Genomic DNA, 24,072 nt, shown 5'->3' on the forward strand with positions numbered 1-24,072 from the left:
CGCCATCGCCAGCTTGGAGATTGTATGTTTTAAACGAAGACAACATGCAATTATAACTTACAATTGTGAATGCTCCATCAATGTAGAGTGATTTCTTTTTTCTACAACTATTTTACTCGCACTCGTAAATTGTCGTTAGCAATTTCGTATTAAGACTTACTGCATCAATTAGTAGCAATAATAGTAGCAAAGGATTTTATTGGAATGCAAACAACAGTATAAGCGTTTTGAGAAGTATTTATTATGAACCTTATTAAATACAACTAATCAAAGGGAAATCTAATTGAAATCTTAAATTTAGAGATAGAGGCGCATAATACTTCCTCCTTTATCACAAAATCCACTATTAATGGAATCCAACGCCTCTGCCCAGTATTCCCAAACAAATCATATTTGTAATATACCCATTATCTATGATCTTATATATTTCTCTATATAACAAGCTTGTAAAGAGAATAATTTTAAAGTATTTTCTTGAAAGATCTTAAATCATTCAAAATAAATAAGGAGAAAAATCAAATGCAAATAGATTAACCGGAAACAATAGTAAGAGAATAAAAGGAAAACTTTTAGAACGGGATATTTTAGTAACTGCCGAAATATTTATATAGTAGTGTTGATTTTCTTATTACTATTTTGCGTCAATATATACTTGTCTTCAGTGACTATGCCCCTTATCAAATTTAAATACGCCGTTGTAAAAGACGCGTACGGTTAACTGATGTAAGTTATATTATACGACTGAAATTTAAAAATGGCCAACAATTAAGTCAATTGTAATTTTACAACTATTTACTTATAGGGTATCCTTTTAAAATGGTATTGTATACTATATACTTGTGCTGAAAATAGGGCTATTTTCAAAATGGACAATTATTGCATTTGGAATATAATTATTCAGTCAAATAACCCCAAATCACAAAGTTTTCAGTCATATTCGTCAAAAGGATATAAATCATACATTTATGTACGTACTAGTGCTAATTTTTCGACATAAGTTATTTATGGCGCTCTATAAATACAGACATACAGTATCGTAAAACTAACACAGATAGAATACAACGGCAGTCTTAAGTGACTGAACTTATAACTAAACGAAATACGTTGTCGTTGCGAACAAGATTTACACAAAGCCGAAGTTCTTAGTTTTAATAGCGAGTAACAGTTTATGCTTGAGCACGTGTCGCGAAGAGTATAGGGGTATGTAAAGTCGAGAGATGCACGTGTTAGCGGTGGGTAGATGCGCGTCATCAGCTGGCCGTATAGTGACCGAAGGCATAGGCTGAAAGCCTTCCTCCGACGCCGGTAGTGCCGGTGATCCTGTCCAGAAATATACCTAGACAAAAAATAAAAAATAAGTATTTCATTATGGTCACAATATTTTATAAATTCCCAAACATATATTTCACTTACTAAATCTTGTCTTTCTAAATGTGTCATTTTATCCACAATGGCCCATAACCACCGTTTGAAGCGGGCTAATCGTTCTGGCGGTTCACCGCTTTCGTCGTTAAAACTCGTGTATGATACGAGTGCAGTTACATTAATATCGCCTACGCCATTTAGTAAAAGTCTCAAGTCTTCAGCTGTTAATCCTTCTAAAGCTGATTCAGGCAAAACATCAAGAACGCCAACTCGCATTGCCTGAAAATTTAAATTACCTCATTATTATAAGCACAGATATATTGCACAATTAAATTGGATCTAGTAACTTACCTCAAGCGCTTTTTCTTGAGAGAGTAACATACGGTGTTGTGCATATTTTCGTACATAGTCATACACATTGAGCGCAGTAACTTCGATTTCTCGACCGCCAGGAACTAATTCAACACAACCGCCACCTTCTTCTTCACACATTTCCAAACTAAATACAAAATATTACGTTAATTCTGTGCTTTACACATTGATGAGTAATTATCATATGTGTAAAATAATAAAACTAATTTTTAATTGAAACTATAATGTGCATACAGTAATTGAAATGATTGAGATGAATTTTATTAAAGTAAAATTAAATGTCAATACAGTACCTAAAGTTGAGATCAAGAGTAGCAAAAAGCGAGTGAGAGTCGCCAGTCTCAGCGTCCACGACAAGTTGCCTCAGGCTTTCGTACACTATGGGATCGAAAAATGCCAGATCGTGGAAACGCACTGGCCGCCCTAGTATATACTTTAGTACGTGTCGATTGAGGAACATCGGGCACAGCTCGTTTTGTAACAGGCACAGGCCAATTATTCTGAAAAAAATAAATGACGTTATGAGTTACAAACGCGTAGGTAAATGTACACAATTTCTAAACATAGAAACATAGCTATAAAGCTTATTTAAAAAAAAAGAATGCAATGCTTATCCCACGCATGTATTAATTGTGCTTAATATACTTACCTCTTAAGTATATTAAGCACAATTAATACATAATAAGGAGTTTTGTTTTGATCATTCACCTGCCAACATTTCGGAAGGCATTGATGCGTTCAGGTGTCGCACGTCCCTGCCGCGGCGAGTAGTAGCCTCGCTTGCCGGGCGAGTAAAACAGAGGAGCGGCGTCGTCCGCGGCCGCGTTAGACGCACTCGCGTTTGCGGCACTCGCTCCTCCTGCGCTGCTGCCGCCCCCGCCGGCCCCACGCTCTGATAGCGAGAACACGTCCAAATCTACGTAGAAAGACAAGTTTTTATATCAAGTCAGGGATCGAAAATATGAACAGTATTTAAAACCTGTGAATAATAAACGACATGTTGTGGGTTCAATTACGATGCGTAATTAATTATACCCGTAAAAATTAATTATAATATTATTTTTTGTTTATTTCAACAAAGAAAAAACGTAAAATTTTCTTAATTGTTTTCAAGTGGTAAAAATATAGGAACATGTTATTGACTAGATGCACTTGAAACAGCAAAACATATTGATAATAAGTTTATACAAAATACCTAATATCGCTTCCGAAGGATGCATTACAATGAGATCCATGGCTTCGCGGACTTTCTGCCGCAGTGCATCTTCACTCGCCAGCAGTACAAGTAACTGCGCAGGCGTTAACTCCAGTAACATACCCGTAATTTTTCCCGCAAATGTCGGATGAAGAGAATGCACCTGTTAATTAATAAGACCTTTTCATTAGTCGGCAACTACAACCTTTCAGAGGGGGCCGGAAGCAATAAGTTGTCCTTTATGTAATAAAAATCAGGCATAGTTGCAAACTTTTTGAATTTGATTTTATTCAGCAAATAGTGGTTGTCTTTTGAAGCAAGAAATCGAAGAAATATAACTACACTTCTGGTGAGTTATTTGCGTTATCTGCTAAAAAAGGCACTATTGGATACTAATGAGTGTTTTAATTTGTAAAATTTATGAATATATTATTGTGAGATTTAAGGAATCATTTCTTACTTTAGGATATAGCCTTTCTCCAAGTTGAGCTTGATGTAGTGTAAGATGTTCATTGTGTCCTCCAGGTCTGTCTCCACTGTAACCAGCACCTTCAGTTCCAGGCGCAGCCTAATATTTTTCAAATGTAATTTTAACATTAATCATGTTTACATACTTAATAGAAAATAAAAAAAAAGTATGGCAGCGAGCAATGAAATTATAAATGATAAATATAAGGTATTTTTAAACATATAAATATATTATGACTAAAGCTGAATAAATAGAGATTGAGTTTGATTTGCTATGTGTTTTAAGTCGTATTTTAATATTAATTAAAATGGAATTTTGTATTGTAATTATATTACAATATCACTCAATATCTCTACTAAAATCAAATTAAAGAACGAAATACGGTACAGATCTATTCACACATGGAGGCACACCTTTCCACGTTAAACTACACTTATAACCTCAAAACAAAGGTAATCATATAATCTAATTTGTATTATGTCAATCGTCTCACTAAGACATCTTATACAAGCACAAGCGTCGCTCGATACTAATGAATGCATATAATACAGAGAGAGACGCGGCTTATTAATTGAATAGATCTATATTTAATAAGCAACTTTGACCTTGTAAAACTAGTCAAATGTATCATCAATTTTAATATATATTTACACAAATTTTGTTCCTGTCGATCGATAAGTACTCATTTCCGAAAACAACGAATGAACACTCGTACACTTACATATCCACAGATCGAGCTGATCATTATCAATTTTAATTTATAACTTTTACGCAGTGTGAAATGCCCATTGTCATACTACCTAATGTGCGGTTGCAGATTCAATTACCTGCGGCGAGTAGGGCCGGGCGTCGACACTGAGCACCCTCCGCGGCTCGCGCGCGGCGGGCGGGCGCGGCGCGGGCCTGCCCGGGGCTCGTCTAGCGTTGTCTTTCGCGCGGGCTCGACCGGCGCCACTCCTATAAACAAGAGGACTTCATTTATTCCAGAAACTAATCTATACTAATATTATAAATGCGAAGGTAACTCTGTCAGTCTGTCTGTTGTTTTCTGTCAAACCACTTAAATACAGATCAATATATTATTTAAATTAATTAAAATATTAATCAATATTATAGTATATAAGTGTATAAGGAATTTGAATAATAATATAAGTTATAAGTTTATGTGTAACTTATATTTTTTGCTATAAAACGAACCTTGCTCCACTATTGCTACTGGCACCACTAGCAGCCGTGCCTGATGAACCCGTTGTGCCATTGGTTGTGGTGTTATTACTGCTGCTACCTGATGTAGATTCTAATGGAGGAAGTTTTTCGTTCGCAAGTAAAGCCTGGAATAAAGATTAACATACATATGAGCATTAATGTAAAATATAACTAAATAATTATATAATTTTAGTAAGACGTTACTAAATTACAGATGTGAAGACCGAAGATTTTTTTTGTACAAAATATATCATAAACCAAATAATTGCTGAAGGAGCAACTTACTTCAGCAACACTGGTATAGAAGGAGCGCGCCACTCCACTGCCTTCACCGGGCTCATCTCGGAAAGTAACCTTCACACGGTTAACAGCAAGCGGTGGCTGTGCGCTGTGAGCACGTCGGTTTTGTCCCGAAAATGCACTGTTCAATTCGGCGAAAGTCTGTTGTAACAATTTTGCACGATCGCGCTCCATCTAATAAACAATAATTTAAGTTTATTTTTCTATATCTTATGCACATTTTATACATTACCAAAATATATAATAAATATAAATATTATTTATTATATTATATACATATTCACTGAATACCTTGTGTAAAGTCAAGTCCCTCTGTTGTGAATTTCGTAATTTTTCCATATCTCTTCTAAATTTGACTTCCTTGACAGGGAAACCACCCAGTTCAGCGACTACTGATCCCGGCTCTAAGCCTACATCCTCGGTGAAAACACGCCCGAATAAGTCTAGTGATAGCCTCCACCGACCCAGTAGTAAGTCATGTGATACGGAGGCACCCAATGAAGGACAAGCGCGGCTGTTAAAGAAACACGATATAAAAATGCCATTAATTTATGATAGAAATATAAATTTAATGTTTAAATCAAAATACTCACGGTTGAGCCGGAGCATTGAGGACTTGAGGAGGTAGTAACGGCGCCGGTGGTAGACCTGTTGTTTCTACAGTGACATGTGCTGATATTTCCTGTGATTCTAGAGGGTCAGCAGCACTAAGTAATTCACCCTAAAAATATATAAAAATTCATTTATTACCCAATTTATTAATTTTAGATTTTTTATAAAAGCCTAACCTTCCCAGAAGATTACAAATATGATACAAACATACTGACTTAAATTATTATGTATCATTTTAATTGTTCCTAAAAATAATTCCTTAGACATGACGAATCCAATTTAAGTTTGGGTATATTTTTGTTAAGAAAAAGTCCCCCAAAAAAGTGGAGTGACTTACAGCACGTACAATAACGGTCTTGCCCGGGCTTCGTGAGGAAGATGCGCGGGGCTCCTGCGCTGCCGCGCTTGCATTGCTTGGTCCTAGAAAAAATATTTTAAATTAATTTTGATATATAAAGGTTTTACAGCCTAATAATTTAGTTTAAATAAAGTACTTACCCGGTAAAGGTGACACATTCTGTTGATGAGGGGCTTCCATTATTGAACAAGCTGTGTCAACTAATGTGTGGAATTCAGATGTTGACGCATTGGGTTCCTGATGACTATTACTATTCATTGCAGCAGTGTGAGGATGCCTGCACAACCATATTATAAACAGAGATTATATTGTAATACTCGCAAGAGATAGCTGAAGTAATATTCTTCATGCAAATATGTATTTTATACAATATAAGAAGAAGCTAACATTAATAAGGTCGAGCATTATGAAATATCTTACCTATGATGTTTTTTTCGTGGTATTTGTCTTGCTTCGTTTGAATCAGAATCAGATAGATATTCACCATCTGTATCGATGTCCATTTTCGTCACAGTATCTTTAGCACAAGATAAGTCCTAAAAATTATAATTTGAGTTAAATAATGTAATGTCCACTTGTCTGATTTTTTGCGACGGCAGTCAATCTAACAGATTAGCCACCAGCACAGAAGCTAAGTAGTCAACAAGCATGTGTGCTTAAAAATGGAAGCACACTCTATTTCCTTCCTCTTGTAATAAATTTGTTGAATAATAAGATTAGTAAGTTTTATTTTATTGAGGTCATATTACAGATTAGATGTTGCAATATTATTTCTTGTATATAATGTTTTACCTGTGGTTCATCTCGAGTTATAACATGATTGTGTGTTGGTGGAGCAGAAGCCGGTCGCGCCGGAGGTGACCATCCACGCTCACTTCCACGACTTGACAATCCCAATCGGCGTGGTACAACTAAAAAATAGAATAGAGAAATACCGTATTTTTAAAATACATCAAAACAACTACACAAATCAGGGTAAAGTTTTTAATTTCTAATTGATTGAGTATTTATTATAACATAACAATAGTTATAACAACTTTAGTCAGTTAATGAGACTTCATTGAGTTTTGAATACAATGCAATTTCAAAGTTCATATTTGATTAGCTTTCCGTACCTTCAAGAGGGTTGTTAGCTCCTGGCGGACCATCTCCAGATGCCGGCACTGTCACTGGCTGACGCGGCATACCAAATAGTTCCTCTCGACGCGCATTAGGTTGCAATAACTGAGGTTGATCGGCAAGTGGTAGGGCATCTTGCATTGTCACTGCAGAAAATTTGTTACATTCATCATGTAAACTTAATAAACTGGTTTTTACGACCGAAACAGAAACCGAATTTCGGCAACGGTCTCAGTTTCGGCCGAAACCGAAACTTTTTTACAGGAATCATGTTTAGATGGAAAATAGAGAAAACATAATGATAATAATCAGTCTTTTTTAAAAAAAATTCTTAAAATTACACAGTTTTAAAAATGCGTGAAATAATAACTTAAATACTTATTTAAGTTGTTACCTAATATCACAATAGTTACAGGTAGGTACTTAATATTTAAGTAATAAATAAAACGATATAAATCACATTTATCTTTAAAACAAATTAACTCCTAAACTTAATTCGTCATTTTGTATGACACTTCAACGAAAAATTATAGCTAAACTACTAAATTATAAACTAATCGTAATATTTCAAAACACATAGACTTGATTCTAATAATTTCAAGCAGCAATCTGTATTTTTTGTCTTAGTAATATTCATAGTTAAACAATCTTATATATATCGGTAAGAAACAATAGTTTATCAAAATTTTCGCCTCGCAGATTACTCCTCTCTGAATAAATTTTTCGTCCACTCGTCGATGGAGCTGATAAGATTTTCAGTGCTACCTTTCTCAAAGACAGAAATGGACTAGAATTCCAGAGAGAATAAGCTGCACTTCTCTGTAACTTAGGTTCTGACAAGTATGCTTGAATGGTTATCTTAATTTGGGATAAATAATCACTGTTCCCCACACCAGAGGTTCCTATTAAATTACAAGTAGATTTATCATGGGCGTCCCAAAGCCCTCACGCTTTTTCGGGAGACGATATTCTAGATCAACAAGATGTCTGTGATTCTTCAGAATGACAGTTTTCACTTATTGTATAACTAACATCGTCCGTGTAAATCCTCAAGTAGTTTTCTATTTCTAAGGTGGCAATGTCAACTTCATCAGAATTCATTCGGTCGGACATTAGTTATAATGTAAAAGTAATTTGACTGGTAACAGTTATAATCGACAGAACTTACTATTGAATGGATCAGGTGGTGGACAACCCAGACATAAAGTGGAGTCAGAGCGCTGGAAAAAGGCATGAGCTCGTCCTCTAGCTCCTTCGGCTTCACCGTCCGACTCCGCCGCGGTGCCACCACCGACTACCATCTCTTCTTCCCCTTCTTCGTTTTCATTTTCATCCTGACATAGAATTAAGTCATCATTTATTTTATGTATAATAAACAACATTATAACTTGTTTAATAAAATAAAAGATAAATAAACATACCGGTGCCCACAGGTGCTGATGATGATGTGGTTGAGGTTGCGCTGCCCGCATATAATAAACTAGAGCGTCTAAGACATAAGCTACGTGTTTGAGCGCCGCCACGTCGAGGACTGGTAACTGTTCCGCGTGTTCCGCACTATGCGCTCTCAGTAATGATAGACAGTAAGCTAGAAATTCTCTGCGAGCACTTCCTGCTTCTACTCCTTGAAAAAAATATTTCGAGATATTAGGTTAATTATTTTATTTTTTTTAATAAATGTACTTACAATACAATATAATTTCAGCAATTCATGAAACATAATGCAAGTAATATAAATACAAATAATACTAAAAACAAATATTTTACCTTGTTCCCGATCTCTAGCTCTGGGAGCTTCAGAGAAGCCAATGATCCTTGTCGCTGGTGATGTAAATGACGTGGTCCGTCTAGTGGCCGGTGCAGATGAACGGCTTTCTCCAGTAGAAGAACTGGCATTGTTAGAGGTAAGTGATGCACCAAATCTTAAACAAATATTTTTTCAATTTAATAAGTCAAGCAAAAATCTTGCTAAATAAAAATTCATTTTAAATGTCGACTATGGTTACTAAAATAATTTGTAAAGTGTTAAATAGAAACATACAGAAATTTATACCTAAGTTGTGCCTCAGTTGCGTCCATGACAGTAACTAGCCAATCCCAGGTCTGTTTAAGCTGTCTCTCGAGATAGCATTGTAAGCGCAACGCCTCACGATAAGCCAAAGGCAACATACGCGGTAGAGGCAAAGTAATTCGCTCATATTCCCAGAGTAGATCTGCTATTTGTCGTATAACGATTCCTAAAAAAGGTAAAGAAATATAAAAATATATTTTTTATTAATAATCAATATAAAACATACAATGTTGATTTATAACTAAACTTACCAAAAGCTCTAGCAAGAAAAGATGCAGTAGTGGACGTGGAGTGAGGATCTTGTGCGCCGGCGGCCGCCGCGGCTGTAGATCGCCGTAGCGAGGACGGGTCAATGAAAACAAGCGACGAGCTGCCCGTCAGCCTCACTCCGCCTGTACCGCTTGTTGTACCGCGTGATGTCTCGCGGGAACTATACAGGGAATTAATGTTGTCAATGAAAGGTATATTTCAAGAAATCGATATAATATAAACTTTATTAAAATAGTGCTAGATCTGACTAATTCTTAACTAAATAATCCCAGCCGTATTTAAATAAATATAAAGTAAAAGTGAATACGTCAGCGTGTTACTCAAATTATAAGAATTTTTAACTGTAAATAGCATTATATTGAAAAAACAAGTATTTGTTAAATTCACCGTATAGCCCACTGCATGGAATGAGGCGCTAAATTAGGCCTAGAAGGCGGTGCAGATCGTCGTTCAAGGGGCTCTCCGTCGTGTAGTGGGAGCTCAGCTTCGGCGTCCTGTTCATCAGTTTCGCCAGCTTCCGAATCTTCATCTTCGGGCTGTGTCGAGTCTCCGCTTTCATCCTCTGGATACAACAGCATCGACGCTATGCCTGTCACGGTGCACCAGATAATTTCAACAGTAATAGGTCAGGCCGAAGCCTTGACATTCACTTGTTTTTATATTGCATCTATCTATCATTATAGCATCTATCTAATATTACAACCACAAGAGGAGTTAACCAAAATAACCGACTTTGGCGTTTAATTGGGTGAGATTTTGAAAAATTTATGATATTCATTATGGATTTGTCAAATGGCGTTTTAAATGTAGGCTAAATTTTTATTGCAAACTTTGGAAATAAAATGAAATAATATTGTTTTGATTATCATAAAGATATGTGATATGTATAAATTACAAATAAACAATTATAATTCCTTTCTTCTCTTTCTTACCAGCATCTGATCCTTGTGTAGCCCCAGTCTGCACACTGCGTTGAGCAGATTCAGCGTTATCTTGGTCGTCAGAGTCACTCTCTGTCTCAACTTCAGCCAGTAAGTCTAATTCACTTTCGCTTTCACCGCCTTCGACGCGTTCAGTTCCATTTTCCACAACTACATGTTGCTCTTGACCTCTGTAAAAATAGAAAAAACTTTATTTTTATAAATTATTTTCTTTATTCATCACATCATTTATCTTTAAAGAATTTTTCTAATCATATATTAAGTCTGTAACATTTGTAACAAAAATATACAAAGGAAGAAAAAAAGGATGCAGAATAGCATATCTAAAATATCATATTTTGAAAAAAATATTAGAGATTATTGTGGAGAGTTAAGAGTAACAGAAATTATAGTTCTTTAAAATAGTTAAATTTGCAATAAAGTGTTTTTAAGTGTGGCAGGAGAGTACTTAAAGTTTTAAATTTATTTCAACCTGCAATGGAACATATCACTTATTTCTTCTGAATGTCAAAAATTGCAGTAAACATTTCATGATAGAATATCACCACTCACCTATCACCCATTGGGTCATCGTGATGCTGCGATTCAGCCGGCGCAACTGGAGCAGGTATATTGGGTTCGTCAGTTTCCGAAGCATCATCGTCGGCACCTAGTGCTTCGCCGGTAACATCATCAGGATACTCTGTAGCTACAGGTGTAGACGACCGATCGGGCACTAAAGTAGAACTCCCCATTGACGTACCAGCAGTAGCAGCACCACGCCCTCCGGTTACATTTGATTCCCTAATAAAACAACGAGTTTATATATTCCTAACTATAATTATTAGCTACGATAATGTTTCTTTCATTTCAAAGCGTCAAATATAACCAACCTGCGTGAATGAGGAAGTCTTGAATGTCCGGTAGATAAGGGCTCCACACCAAATAAGTCTTCACTGCCGTTAACTAAGTCTACATAAGTAGTTGCAAGTGGAAAAGGTGCAGTAGGCCGAACAACACCCAGACGCACTGGAGCAAGTAATGCATCCGCTGCTTCCACCAATTCTTCTACTGCGAGGGCTACTAAGGCTGCAAATACTCGACGACAACGAACTAACGATGATGTAATCGATAGAGGCCTTTAAATAAAAAAATAAATATAAATAATTTATTTTAGAATTATCAATTGATATTAGTTACAATAATTATAAATCGTAACCATCTTACCCTTTTTTCTTAGCGGCACCGGGAGCCATCTCGACGCTAAATATTACAAATATCCTGGCAACCGACCGAACGAATCGTCGTGTGACTTCTCTGGATCGCTCTGCTCGTCCTGGTACTGTGTCATTTTGTTGCTCTCGGATCAATGTGTGCAATAGTGTGTCTAGCATCTAAAATAAATTTTACGAATTAATAATATTATTGTTATACTTTTTTCTATATAAAAAGGACAGAGAATTACCAATTCTTTCTCTATTTACCTCGTTAGTACATTTGACAATAAGAGCATGAGTGAATTTGTCTAACAATGTTGTTCCTGATTGATTAGGAGCCGGGCTACTTGATCCACTCGCTCCTTCATTGTATCCATTTGATCCACACATAATTGCGGCTTCTACTGCTGGCCAGTCACCTACATAAATAATATAAAATTAATTCAATTAATAATATTCGATTTGTTCAAGATGGTACTGGACGATGTAGGACTCGCACGTAGGACGTTTTGCTCATTAGACCATTATAAGAATACAAATATACTCTACATAAACTTTGAACTATCACTATTATTTATGTACCTGTGGATTTATGTTGAATTTACATTTAAATTTCTTTACCTAAGAGATGCACAAGCGCTCGTCGTGCAAAACGCGGTGGCTCCAAGTCATGATCAGGCACATCAACCTCGGCATCTGATCCGGGCTGCTTGCGCGGCCCACGACCTCTTCCGCCACCTGCACGGAACTGACGTTGTTCTACCGCTTGACGACCGACTGTTTGGACTAGAAAGAGTAAGATCGACTCGCCCCTGAAAAATAATATGATTAATATAAAAATGAAAAACTGTAACACTTTCAGTAGGAGGATACTCCTAATGAAAGGTTTTAATTTTATAATTTAAATTTACAATAATAAAATAAAATAATACTTAAATAATAATAATTTGAATACCTGGAGTTAAAATGCGTAGCAAGTTGTGTATCTCTAGCAAGTCTCGCAAGTAAGTCACAACGTGCAGCCCAGTTTCCACCAACCAATGCTTTACAACGACATTTTTCCCAGCAGTCACAATATGCTGTTGGTGACGTACGTTTCAATTTGCAATCGTGACCTTTGTGGCATACCTTCGCACATTCCGTGCAACAGCAGAGTGATCCAGTGAGTCCACAAGTTTTGCATTCAAATATATCCTGCAATTACAAGGCAGATTTGTGAAACTATGCATATTTATGTAAAATGCAATATTATTTTTCCTAGCATCTTTGTAATCGTTTTCTACGGGCTTACTGTAAAATTTCAGTTCTTCATACTTGTCTACTCAAATAACAAGTTATTCTAAATCAGGGATAGATTTTTAATTAAGGAGTGCACATGAGTGCCTTTGGATCCCTAGAGGATGCAGGGTTTTACGCCTGCTTAGAGGAAGCAGGCGTAAAATCAGTAATTATATGATGAAAATCATTATTAATGAAATTGTTGAATGTCTCACTTGTAGTGATGCACTTGCTTTCGTAATATAGAAAAAATATATAGTAATCTATCTAATGTTATAAATGCGAATGTGACTCTCTGTTACATCTTCACGCGTAAACCGCTGAACCGATTTAGATGAAATTTTGTATAAAGATAGTTCGAGTCCCAGGTAAGGACATACGCTTCTTTTTTTAATTCACCTCTAGTGGGTGTACATTGGGGGTGACTGTTTGTGTGCTGTAGTTAGTTTTATAAATTTCGCGCGGGTTAAACAGCTCGTTCGGCTAGTTATGAATAAAATTTCGTTTTGGATATATATATTTTAGGAAGTTAGAAGGGTCAAAGGATACCGAGAATTACATTTCCTAGGGGCCTAATAGGACTACTGGGGGTTCTCAGTACCCCGGGAATCCCCCCTAGGTGTTGCAGGTCCCCATAGGCGGGCCGACTGTCAGGGCGTCACGGTAGCAAGCGAAAGCGATCCCGTGGCGCCTGCCGATAAGACGGAGAGGGTACCGCTGGTTTTTTAGTGGGTATTCCGGTGTACCGGGACGTCCAGGGCACCGGCGAGTTCCACATACCCCCAAATTCCACATGGTGGGAAACGCATACTGCTTTTTCCAGCGAGAAAAAAAAGGGGACTAATATGACTTTGTATAATTCATTGTAACAAATTATTAAATTAACATCTGTTAATTGGAAGGATGGTGTACAGCTCTATTATTTTATCCTAGTCTAATAAGGAACAAAATATTTATAAATAAATATGGTTCTCAGTCACTTTATCAAAAATATTAAAAAACAATTATTGCTATGACATACTTGATTTATATGATCCTGCCCAGTCCACGTGAAACTGCAGGTATCATTACAGCAAAGTACAAGTAACGGAGAATGATCCGGGTGCGCATTGGGCGGGAAGATGGCTGCAGAACGTTGTACTTCGTCCGCGTCTGGGCACGCGCGAATGGAGTCTAGTAGTACTAACGCGGCACGATAGGCCCTTTCTGCTACTGCTGCCATTAGAGGTGTTTGTCCCATGCCATCCCTAAATTAATTCACGTTAGATTAGTATTTTAAAAAAATATGCCAAAATGAACGAAATTGACTAGTAGTGAATTTCAGAAAAATTAGAGGTGATTCTTACTTAGCAGTAAGCAGTTGCATTAAAAATGGCTGTAGTGCTGAGCTCTCGCACAAGGCACGCAGAGCAGCTAACGCATTTCCTCGGCGTTCTGCTGGGTCTGCACTTACTGCACTACCACCATTGTTGCTGCCACTTGTCATTTTTCTATAACCCAGTCATTAATCATTATCAATATATAAGCCCTTTAGTACATAATTATTTACAGTTTAAGATCTGTGTTCTAAAAATATTAACAAAACAAGTTACCTATGGTAATTGAAATTTACTTTTTTTGATTGCATATTATAAATCTATTTACTTTTTCGACATTTGCCTTATTCGGTCTGTTGTTAGTTTTTATTGCTCACCCATTATTAGTCAATCCCATTAAACTATCTTCATCACCAGAAGCTTCAAATGTCTCCGGTGGCCACGTAAGGGCTGGCACGGCTTCTTCGGCACTTGCGCCACTGCTACTTGTGCCACTCGGTATGTTAGGCATTGATGCGTTTTCAACTTAATATAAAAAATTATGCTTCTGTATTATTTTCACAAATTAATTACAATGTAAAAATCAAACCATAAGCTATATTACTTTGCTTACCAATATCAGGTTCTTTATTGGATGTTGGTGCACACATGTGCACGCAAGCATGTAGAATGTTTCTATTTCCGTCGCAACGCTCTTGTAATATTGAAAGAACTTGTTGCTCTGTAAGTAAATGATAAAATGTATATTAACATATGACATAAATTATAAAAATACAAGTAAAACATTTAAAAATACTCAACTTACTGTTTGAGTCAGATTCCAACTGGTGTAATAGTTGACGGACACCATCTAAATCGCAGCGTAAAACGCGAGGCATCATGAGTTGAGGTTCAGGTACCATGATAATAAGCGCCACCTATATGATTAAATTATTAAATATTAATTTAATTTTGCAGATAAATTAGGCATAAGTGATATTATCAGTTTATTATAACAAATTATAAAGCTGAAAAGTTTGCTTGGTTGAGCTAATTTCAAGATCTATAAGTCCGATTGAGAAAAGTAGCAATATATATCTAATAAGAACATGAGATTGCGTGTGTCAATAGTATAGGGGTAAAACTGAGAAGCACTGATATAATATTATATAGTGAAACCTTCGAAACGCACTACATCTTCTAAAAAAACGCCTCCTGATAGACTCGTATAAATATAATTATTAATGATATATTATATTATGACTATATTATCACAGACACAGAGTCCGAGAAATAATGTTTAACGAGGTCGAAACCGTTGCATAGTTGCACATTAATCTCAGGAACTACAAGACCGATTTAAATGTTACTTTTTTGTATTTAGATAAGTCGCATTTATTTCAGGGATAATATAAGCTATATAACTTCACGCTACAAACTACCTAAAGATAGAAGTAGCACTATAAACCTCATCCTAACTAGCTTCATTTACTTCCGAATTTAAAAGAGGCATAAGATTTAAAATTAACATGGTTATTTTTATTACTAACAGTATCTAAAACGGGATATTTACCATGTTTTTTAAAAAAACATGGTAAATATCCCGTTTTAGATACTGTTAGTAATTAAAAGAGGCATGTTATAGAGTATTTGGTTTATTAACAATAATTAAATTAACTTCGAACCCTGCTAATGCAATGTCGCAACTTCTTAAATTACCTATCTAACTATATTTCATTCATTTTCACTTTTTGAGTGCAGTTATTTTTTAATTTTAATTTATGCAAGTTATCTATAGAATTCATATTTGAATAGTTAAGAGACTTTAATTGTAGTTTTAATACTATACCTGCGACTTCAGCGCGGGATGGTGCGGATGATGTGGATGGTGCGGTTGTAACGGCAATGCGTGCGCAGCCAGCGCCCGCGCGGGTGGCAAGTTCAAGGGTGGCGGTTCTCGCACTGCACCTACGCAATCTCGTGCCACTGGGTAGAGTGCGCCGTTTCCGTCTAACATCATCACTACTGGTTCACTTCCCTGACGGTAAAATTAAAATTTGTACAACTATTTCACTGTTAATAAAGACAGTTTTTTTTTTCGTACGAGTAAAACATATTAACCTCTGCAGCAGTAGTAAGTTGTATAGCTTGACCATTAGAGTATCCAAGCAGTGCGCTATGGTCTGTCGGGAATGTACTGTCGGTGAGTGCCCTCGTTGTTCCCACTGCATATACTGCATACGCTAAAGCGCCGCCTGGGCGGCGGACAACAGCATGTACGCCACGATTATCAACCTAGAATATATAATGTGTTCTACAGGTATGTGTATCTAAGCATATAATTAGATATTTCTGTTTCAGAATATACAATATCTCTTTAATTTTTTGATACTAACAAAGTCTTATCAACAGTAATAAATAATGCTCATTACCCTTGTAGATCAACTTACAGCAATTGTGATAACATTGAGATCTGGAGGTAACGCAATCTTTCTCGGGGATCGTTGTAAGCAATCAGGACCACGTGGTCCAGCTGACCCTCCAGCACCCCATTTCACTGCTACCAAGTCGTCTTTGCGGACTAAACGGCAATCTTGTAACAATGCGGTCCAGTCTTCGGGTGTAGTTGGCACAATCTCTTTGCCATCTTTTCCAACAGATGGAAAGCGAACAGCAGCATAAGCACCATCAACTTTCAAAACACGTCCCAAAGGTACACTTTTGACATCTTCCAGGAACACGACTTCTTTCAGAGGCCATTCTTCTTCATCGCGTTTGGACCCATCATTGGACGAACCTTCTTCACCACGGACAGTAACACGTTTAGCTCGTTCTAAAATTAATCATGTTAATATTTTGAAACCGACAATATTATTCTTCAAATTTCTCAATAAAATAACAAGATTGATAGATCTGAGTGTGATTTTTATCATAATCACTAATTCATGAATAAAGTAAAGTCTAGACCTCCTCTCCTTATGAGGAGATAATTTGGACCTGAATCCAATATGAATTAGTGGATACACATTACACATGTGGTAGGATTTCCTCAGTTTTCTTTCTTCGTCGAGATTAATTACAATCACAATTTTAGCACATGCAAATTTAGTGTAGCGTGTCTGGGTTTTCAACCTACACTCATTGATTGAGATTCCCGCGTTCTAACCACTGGTTATATTTATAATTAGATTAAGATAACATCTAGACGATTAGGATAGTTAATGCAACACGAAATTTTCACATAGCTAGTTGATTTGGTGATATAGATACCTCTATTAGCCTTTCAGCATTATGCACATGCACCAATTTGCAGTAGTGGATGTGTAAACAATATTTTTAAAATTTTCTTAAATTATATAATTTAAAAAACCAGATTAAACTTACTATGCGATGTGCTTGTATCACTGCAGGTCGACGATGCAGGACTAGGTGGCGGTGGCATATCTAACCGGTCTGCCATATCTTTGTTACTGTCTTTGCCACTATCTTTATTGCTACTGCTTGAAGAAGATGCCTTCACTGATGATACTGTTAGCGGCGATTGGTTCTGCGGGAAATTATATTATATTTATAAATATATTTACCGTTGACGTAAAAATGACTTTTTTTTAAATTAAAAGCAGTATTGTTAGGTTTACCTGTAAATCTCTCTTGTCCTTGTCTGAGATAGAACGATCAGGCTGGGGTGGTGGCAATAGTTTGAAACGACATGTATCAGATAGATTCCATGCAGCATTCTGTAATATTCCCACCTTCGGTACACCCGTCGACATGTTGAAACCTAAGAATCAACATATTATTTTAATAATATATAACCGTCTTGTGAAATATGAAAAAAAAAACTATTGAGTTAATCGAACATTTATATATGATGATGCAAATAAAATAAAATCACCTATAGCTCCCGGTTGATACATCGGAGCATTCTTCATAGTGACACTTTGTCCGGCTTGCAGATCCTGAGGCGTGTTCGACGAGTGACCGCGCTGTTGCTTACGAGAGCGCGCACGGTGCTTTTCCCAGAGACGGGCGCGTTGACCCAGCGGTAATACGCCCCTAAACACAGCCGTAATCACGAAAATTGTAATTATGATTCAATACATTATTTCAATTAAAAAAAAACTTGAAATGTTTACATACCACCAATAAAGTGTACCAGATTCCAGTCTCGCAACAGTATACAGTGAGCAAACATGCAGAGACACAGCCTTATCAGAGCCAAACTCTGAAAATGTCTGAAGAGGATGCTCTAACCTCGCAGCACCAGGAGCATGAGCTAAATAAAAAAGGTGTTAAATGTACAGGGGTTGGTTTACATTTATGAATAATAAAGTCATATAAAATTGTCTATTTATTATAATACCTATAGACTCGTCCAAGAAAGTCGCAATGCGCCCCGCGTCGGTGAGCACGGACACACGTATTCCGGCTGCGCTCATACTTAAGATTCTTTCTCCAGGTGTCAATCCAAGCCAGTTGCCTCGCGGGTGAAAAATGCAACCGGATGCCTGGACAAATCAAATAAAAGATAATTACAATAAACATTATGGCTAAAAAAATAATAAATTTACACAAATAAGAATATATTTACACATTTTTTTTTCACTTACATTAGTTCCTAAAGCAAAATAATATTACAAAAATTGAAGACAGCATAGTCCATTTTTGAAAACGAAAGCCAAGTAAACGGGGGCGAGAATATTGATTTCGCGTGGCATGTAGATTGCATGTTGCACAAATCAGTTTTAAATTGTTTAATCAGAGGTATTCTATGTGAAGTAAATAAATAAATACACATTAATTTTAATTTTATGATAATATTTATTCGTAAAATTAGTTTGCGTAAATTAAGAATTTCGCTATTGCAAAAGCATATTAATATAATTGAAATGTGTCGGCTTTCTTACCGATAATAATCTGAATAAATATTTTCGATAATTTAATAAGTGCTCCTGTATAAAATTCTACAAAAAAAATTGGGAGAAATTGCAACCAAAAGAGTTTAAGTTGTCATGTTAGAGAGAATTTTATAAGTAATTGGGTTTATTTCTTTACTTACAGTATATTGCGCCAATATGTACATTCAAACTTACACAAAATATTATTATACGTACATCATTACGTTGATACGGATGCGCATCAGACCAGCGCCATTGGTGCAATTGTCCTTGTGTAGAGATAGCGATCAATTCGCTATACGTTGCAGCAATGTGAGTAAAGCGGATGTTACTGTCCCAATATTCGAGTTCTTCAGATACCCACAGAGGCGAGGCTGCCATGGCAGAGTCTTTCTTCTTGTTTTCAACTAGAATGAAAAAAAAAACATATGAAAAGAGGAAATAGATGGCAGAATTGTTTTTTTTTTTAAATAGAAACTGTAATTAACCTCCTTCCTTGTCCCAGGATGTATCTCGAAGAGCAGATTCGAGCCATCGTCGAGGACCGAAGTATTGTCTTTCTCGCCACCGACTGAATTCCGAGGGTCGGTCTTGAGTAGAGCTGCTACTCTCGCGACTGGCACCTGCACGTACACCGCCACTACCGCCTCCGCCTCCACTGCGACTGTTTAGACTATTGTTACTAACCACACTCGTACACAAATATGCATGGTGTTTCAAACCATACTACATCTTTACACGACATTATTAAATATTATTATTTAAGAACTAACAATAAATATCAGTAACATTTGACAAGTAATGATGTAGTTGTTTATGATACACCATTTAATAAAAAAAAACTAAAAACACCCAATCACAGAACAAAAACAGAAACTGCGTAAGCGTTTTGCGTGCTAGATTGGGTCGAGGTCTACATTTAACTATAGTGGGAGGAGAGATGAGGCCGAGGAGCATAGCTTGACAGGATACCTTCTGACAGCCGCGTACCCGAAGATGTCCTCCGAAAACATGGCGTCTGCATCTATAATCACTGACTGGTCTTGTTGTGTAGCGTGGAAACCTCCATCGAGAAGTGAAATGAGGTCTTCGGGAACATAACCATCGCCTCCCTCGCCACCTTCCGGTTCCTCGCCCTCCTCGTCATCGCGGGATAGTAAATTGTTTACGGCTTGATTTACGTCGAGATTCGTACGCTGTAAGAAATAGCATCTATTAGGCACAATGTCTCTAAGTTACATTATAATGATGCACTTTTATTATTAACTTGCCTGCAACTCTCTTATTATAAGGCTTCTGCTTTTTCCTTGAAGAACCACCTGGGCTTGGGTTACTAAGTCCTCTGGCACGAAAGGTGCTTGTACAGCAGAAACTACTCGACTAGAGCCCGATGCACCGATTATCACACCAGTAGCCCTGCTTGTAGACCCTGATAAATCATTCAAAATAAATTTAGTCATAATAAAGGTTCTAATTCTAAGTCAATTGGTTCAAAATAAGGTTTTGAAGTCACTATAAATGTATTAACATTACATTATTGATAAGAGACTAAGCATAATATCACACTAATAACACATTGTTGTAAACTTCTGCTCAAATGGAGAGGCCTTAGACCAACAGTGGGACATGTTTAGACTGTTACAATAGTTTATGTATCAGCAGTAGTGAAAATAATTTAAAAATTAAAAATACGAACAATGTTATGTTATTAAATCAATACATAATAATGCTGACAAGCTTTCAGTTACAAACTCAAAGCACAGATATTTTGTTTTTACAATATGTGCAACAGACGAAACCAGTGGGTCGAACAGGATGAAAGGTTCTACAAAAATTCCTTATGAAACATAGGTAATTCTGGTGTTAGAAATATGGTAATCAGTGTTGAGGCTTATGCTTTTTTAAAATGCAATTTTTAGTTTTTTAGTTTAGTATTTAGATTTCTGTTTATAAGAAAAAGCCTATTCTAACACCATTTTGAAACTTCATCACTTAAGGGAGTGAAATTGGGGGTGTAAGATTGTAATGGTTTTTATCAATGTTTAAAATATGGAAATCTGCTTAGAATTCTACTTATGTGTAAGAGATAATCTATAATGAAAACTATTAAACTTTGTGAAATAGTGGAATAATATTGGAGCTTTATTTTGGTTTAACAGTTTTGTTGCACAGTTCTGTAAATCAATAACAGGCTGTCTGTCCAATTTTGACTGAAAATGAGGTTTTTTGTGGCTCTTATAGTTAATATATCAAAGACAATTTTATTGTTAGAATGTTTCCTATAGAATTTCCCATAGGATATGGGTACATAGCTAGTAGCATATAAAATTATAACAGTATTAAGAAGATAAAACCCCTATAGGTTACACTGCATTGGAATACTCGTACCTATTTCATATCAATGTTCCAATTGAATTGCCACACCTATTTTTATTTATCTTTACTGTATTTATATATAATAATTTTAGTATTTATATATAAGAATATATAATAGTACCTTGTGAACTAGGTGCAGCACGAATTGAATTTCGCATAATTCTTGCTCTTGTCCGAGGTTGTTGTCTAGATCCACACCCACTCCCACTCCCTCCTTGTTTTCCTCCACTAGTACCACCGCCGCCATTACCTCCACCACCATTCCCACCATTTTTACTTGCATCAGCTTTACTCAAGTCTAATCGGTCAGGAATAATGGAGAATGCCGCTCTACATATGCTGCCATCTTCAAGCAAGCAAGCTATATGGGCTGGTCCAGCAGCAACTGCTCGAACACCTCTTAGAGACGTTAAAGCAGATGGTGCTGCTCCAGTTCCATATCTATTCCATCGCTCTGCTACTTCCCTAAGTCTGTAAAAATATTTTTTAATTAATTATATTTAAATGCATATTTTTTATTGAGTACATTGTTATATGTGACATAATCTTTGTATTTATACATAACAGTAAAATGATTTTTATCATGGTAAATGTCTATGTAGGTATATTATATGTACATGAAAATCAGGGCACAGTTCAAACATTCGCTACAATAAAATTTATGTTATAATTTATCGTTTAAATACCAAAATCATTGTTTAAGAAATTATATATATAATCAATGTTATCATTATTTTATGGAGAAAAACTAAAGACAACCTTTTTTTTAATTGATACATTATTTTGGCTTTATTCAAATAAAATAAACAGTTTACATCAGTCTTGTAACCTTAAACTACATTATTTATGCAATTAAAGATTTCCAAAATTAACAATTATCATGATTGAAGATTGTTTTTACTAGTTTTCATTACTGTCTTTAATAGTGACTACAGGTATAATTATATGATATTAATCTTAATGTAAGGCTAAAATAACATTATTTATAATTTAGTTATTATTATAGTTTATAATTTAATTCTACTTAAATTTACTATAGTTGTATTCAAACATCAAATTATATAACCAAAAATGGTTTATAAATGTTAAGAAAATATTGTAGTATCAGAAAAAATATTATAAAATAAGTGAACTGAATTAACACATTTTTATAAGACAAGTGTGACAAGATAAAAATCAAAATATCAACACTTTTGAATTTTCATATTACAGTATTAAATAAAATGTAAAACTACCAGTATTTTAACAATGCTATGAGGGAAGTAACATACCCCAGAAAGAATCTATTGACTTTGCAATATTAATATACGAAAAATAATATTGTTACATGTTATCTTACCTAGTTCATAATTAAAAATGTGATTTATTTACACAAAAATGCCATTAACTAATAAATAAATTTCCAATAACTTATGACGCTACATTTTGTGACAACAGTGGTAATACACATTGTCATATAGGTTTCATGAGATTTCGATCAGTGCTATGCAACATAAAGTAATAGGTTTTATCTTGTTAGGTCTTAATAATGATAGATGATATTTCAAAGCACACATTATTTTTAAGATGGGAGAAGGAAGAGCACCTATTAACTGTAAATATAACTGTAAATATTTATATAAACTGTTAAAATTATATACTGCTGCAGTATAATGCTGAAAACTTTAGACTTGAGTGCTAAGACAGATTACAGAAATAAATTATTTTTAAAATCAGAATTTTGTATTCCATATATATCAGCAGATATATCTACAGCCAATAATCTCTTTTTTAATGATATAAAATTACAAACTAGTTTTTATGATAATTTTCTATGCTATTTTATGTAAATATTTCCTGTGGAAATGTAACATTAAATTTTCTAATATTATGTATTATTAATATGTTTATAATAACTATTAATTTAATTTAATTGTAATTTAAATGATATATACATTTAAATATAATATTTCATTATTTTCATAACAAAATAAAGTGTATACATTAGAGAAAAAATATACATATTTCGTAAAAAATAATCACCATAATAAATAAAAATAGTTAAGTGTATTATTTGTAATGTACTTATATTGTGTTGGACAAAAAATATAAAGGACATTTTAATAGCACATAAACATGAAAAGATAATGCTCGAAAAAGAAATAGTATAATAAGTAAATGGGGTTCGCAAATTAATCGCGATTAACATCGTGTACACAACTCGGAGTAGGACAACTGCGGATTACGATTTTATCAATACTCATTTATATATTTGAAATATGTAAATTTAACTAGACCAGCCATACTTATATATAAAAAAATAAACTTGATAATCAAAAACGAAAATGCCATATAAAATGATCGTTGGTATCGCAAGCATCACGACGAACAAAAATCCATTCTGATGTTACATTTACCATCATTATTAAATGTCCGATCTCGAATTGTAGTCACGGTAATGGAGTCAAGTAAAAAGTTAAATAATAGACTCACCTATCTATCAATTGATCCTCTGTTCCAGGCAATGGATGAACTACGAAATGCATTGAAGACATTTCAAAGAGATCTTGTCAATTTTATACAGAGATCACTTCCACATTTGCATCCACTAAAAAGCTGAAGAACAAAAGAACACTCCTATCTATAATCGTTTTCTAACCACCATATTTCTTGTGGTCCTCTCAAATCTCAATAGCGTTTTTCGTTCTCAAATACATGTGAGTCGGTACATGACGAAAAAAGAAAGAAAATATCAACATGGCTTCTACGTCT

The 24,072-nt window shown here is 35.4% G+C and overlaps 1 protein-coding gene across 6 annotated transcripts; it reads right to left on the reverse strand.

Moving 5' to 3' along the window:
- Positions 1–219: 219 nt before the first annotated feature.
- On the reverse strand, positions 220–24,072 carry LOC113392617 (E3 ubiquitin-protein ligase UBR5). Of its 6 annotated transcripts, none has more exons than XM_026629124.2 (49): positions 23,794–24,072; positions 21,443–21,792; positions 20,217–20,374; positions 19,936–20,141; positions 19,434–19,609; positions 19,162–19,352; positions 18,411–18,555; positions 18,188–18,323; positions 17,943–18,103; positions 17,686–17,828; positions 17,432–17,594; positions 16,498–16,880; positions 16,169–16,342; positions 15,897–16,085; positions 14,874–14,985; positions 14,682–14,789; positions 14,446–14,593; positions 14,099–14,242; positions 13,774–13,999; positions 12,430–12,668; positions 12,096–12,286; positions 11,742–11,893; positions 11,485–11,651; positions 11,151–11,396; positions 10,831–11,061; positions 10,270–10,448; positions 9,725–9,926; positions 9,319–9,497; positions 9,038–9,233; positions 8,764–8,918; positions 8,418–8,620; positions 8,165–8,330; positions 6,993–7,142; positions 6,670–6,788; positions 6,298–6,413; positions 6,018–6,154; positions 5,857–5,939; positions 5,501–5,628; positions 5,199–5,421; positions 4,893–5,081; positions 4,599–4,732; positions 4,229–4,358; positions 3,393–3,500; positions 2,933–3,095; positions 2,446–2,653; positions 2,031–2,237; positions 1,717–1,864; positions 1,414–1,644; positions 220–1,336 (listed from the first exon to the last, which is right to left on the reverse strand). In XM_026629124.2, exons 1-49 carry the CDS (start codon positions 23,853–23,855, stop codon positions 1,124–1,126), a joined length of 8,568 nt encoding a protein of 2,855 aa, XP_026484909.2. In that variant the 5' UTR covers positions 23,856–24,072; the 3' UTR covers positions 220–1,123. The 6 variants fall into 6 exon arrangements, with proteins under 6 accessions (XP_026484909.2, XP_026484908.2, XP_026484904.2 ...); XM_026629123.2 differs by having other exon boundaries at positions 9,050–9,233; positions 9,725–9,920; positions 19,918–20,141; XM_026629119.2 differs by having other exon boundaries at positions 9,725–9,920; positions 19,918–20,141.

This window comes from Vanessa tameamea, chromosome 5, assembly GCF_037043105.1.
Source record: "Vanessa tameamea isolate UH-Manoa-2023 chromosome 5, ilVanTame1 primary haplotype, whole genome shotgun sequence".
NCBI classification, from domain to species: domain Eukaryota; kingdom Metazoa; phylum Arthropoda; class Insecta; order Lepidoptera; family Nymphalidae; genus Vanessa; species Vanessa tameamea.

Bases quoted from the DNA above. Each gene is read 5' to 3' on its own strand.
- LOC113392617 (XM_026629118.2), bottom strand. From the start codon at position 23,855: ATGTCTTCAATGCATTTCGTAGTTCATCCATTGCCTGGAACAGAGGAT. The intron at 11,894-12,095 runs GTAAAGAAATTT...TTATTTATGTAG, and splicing joins AGCGCTTGTGCATCTCTTAG to GTGACTGGCCAGCAGTAGAA. The intron at 3,501-4,228 runs GTAATTGAATCT...GAAAAATATTAG, and splicing joins CCCGGCCCTACTCGCCGCAG to GCTGCGCCTGGAACTGAAGG.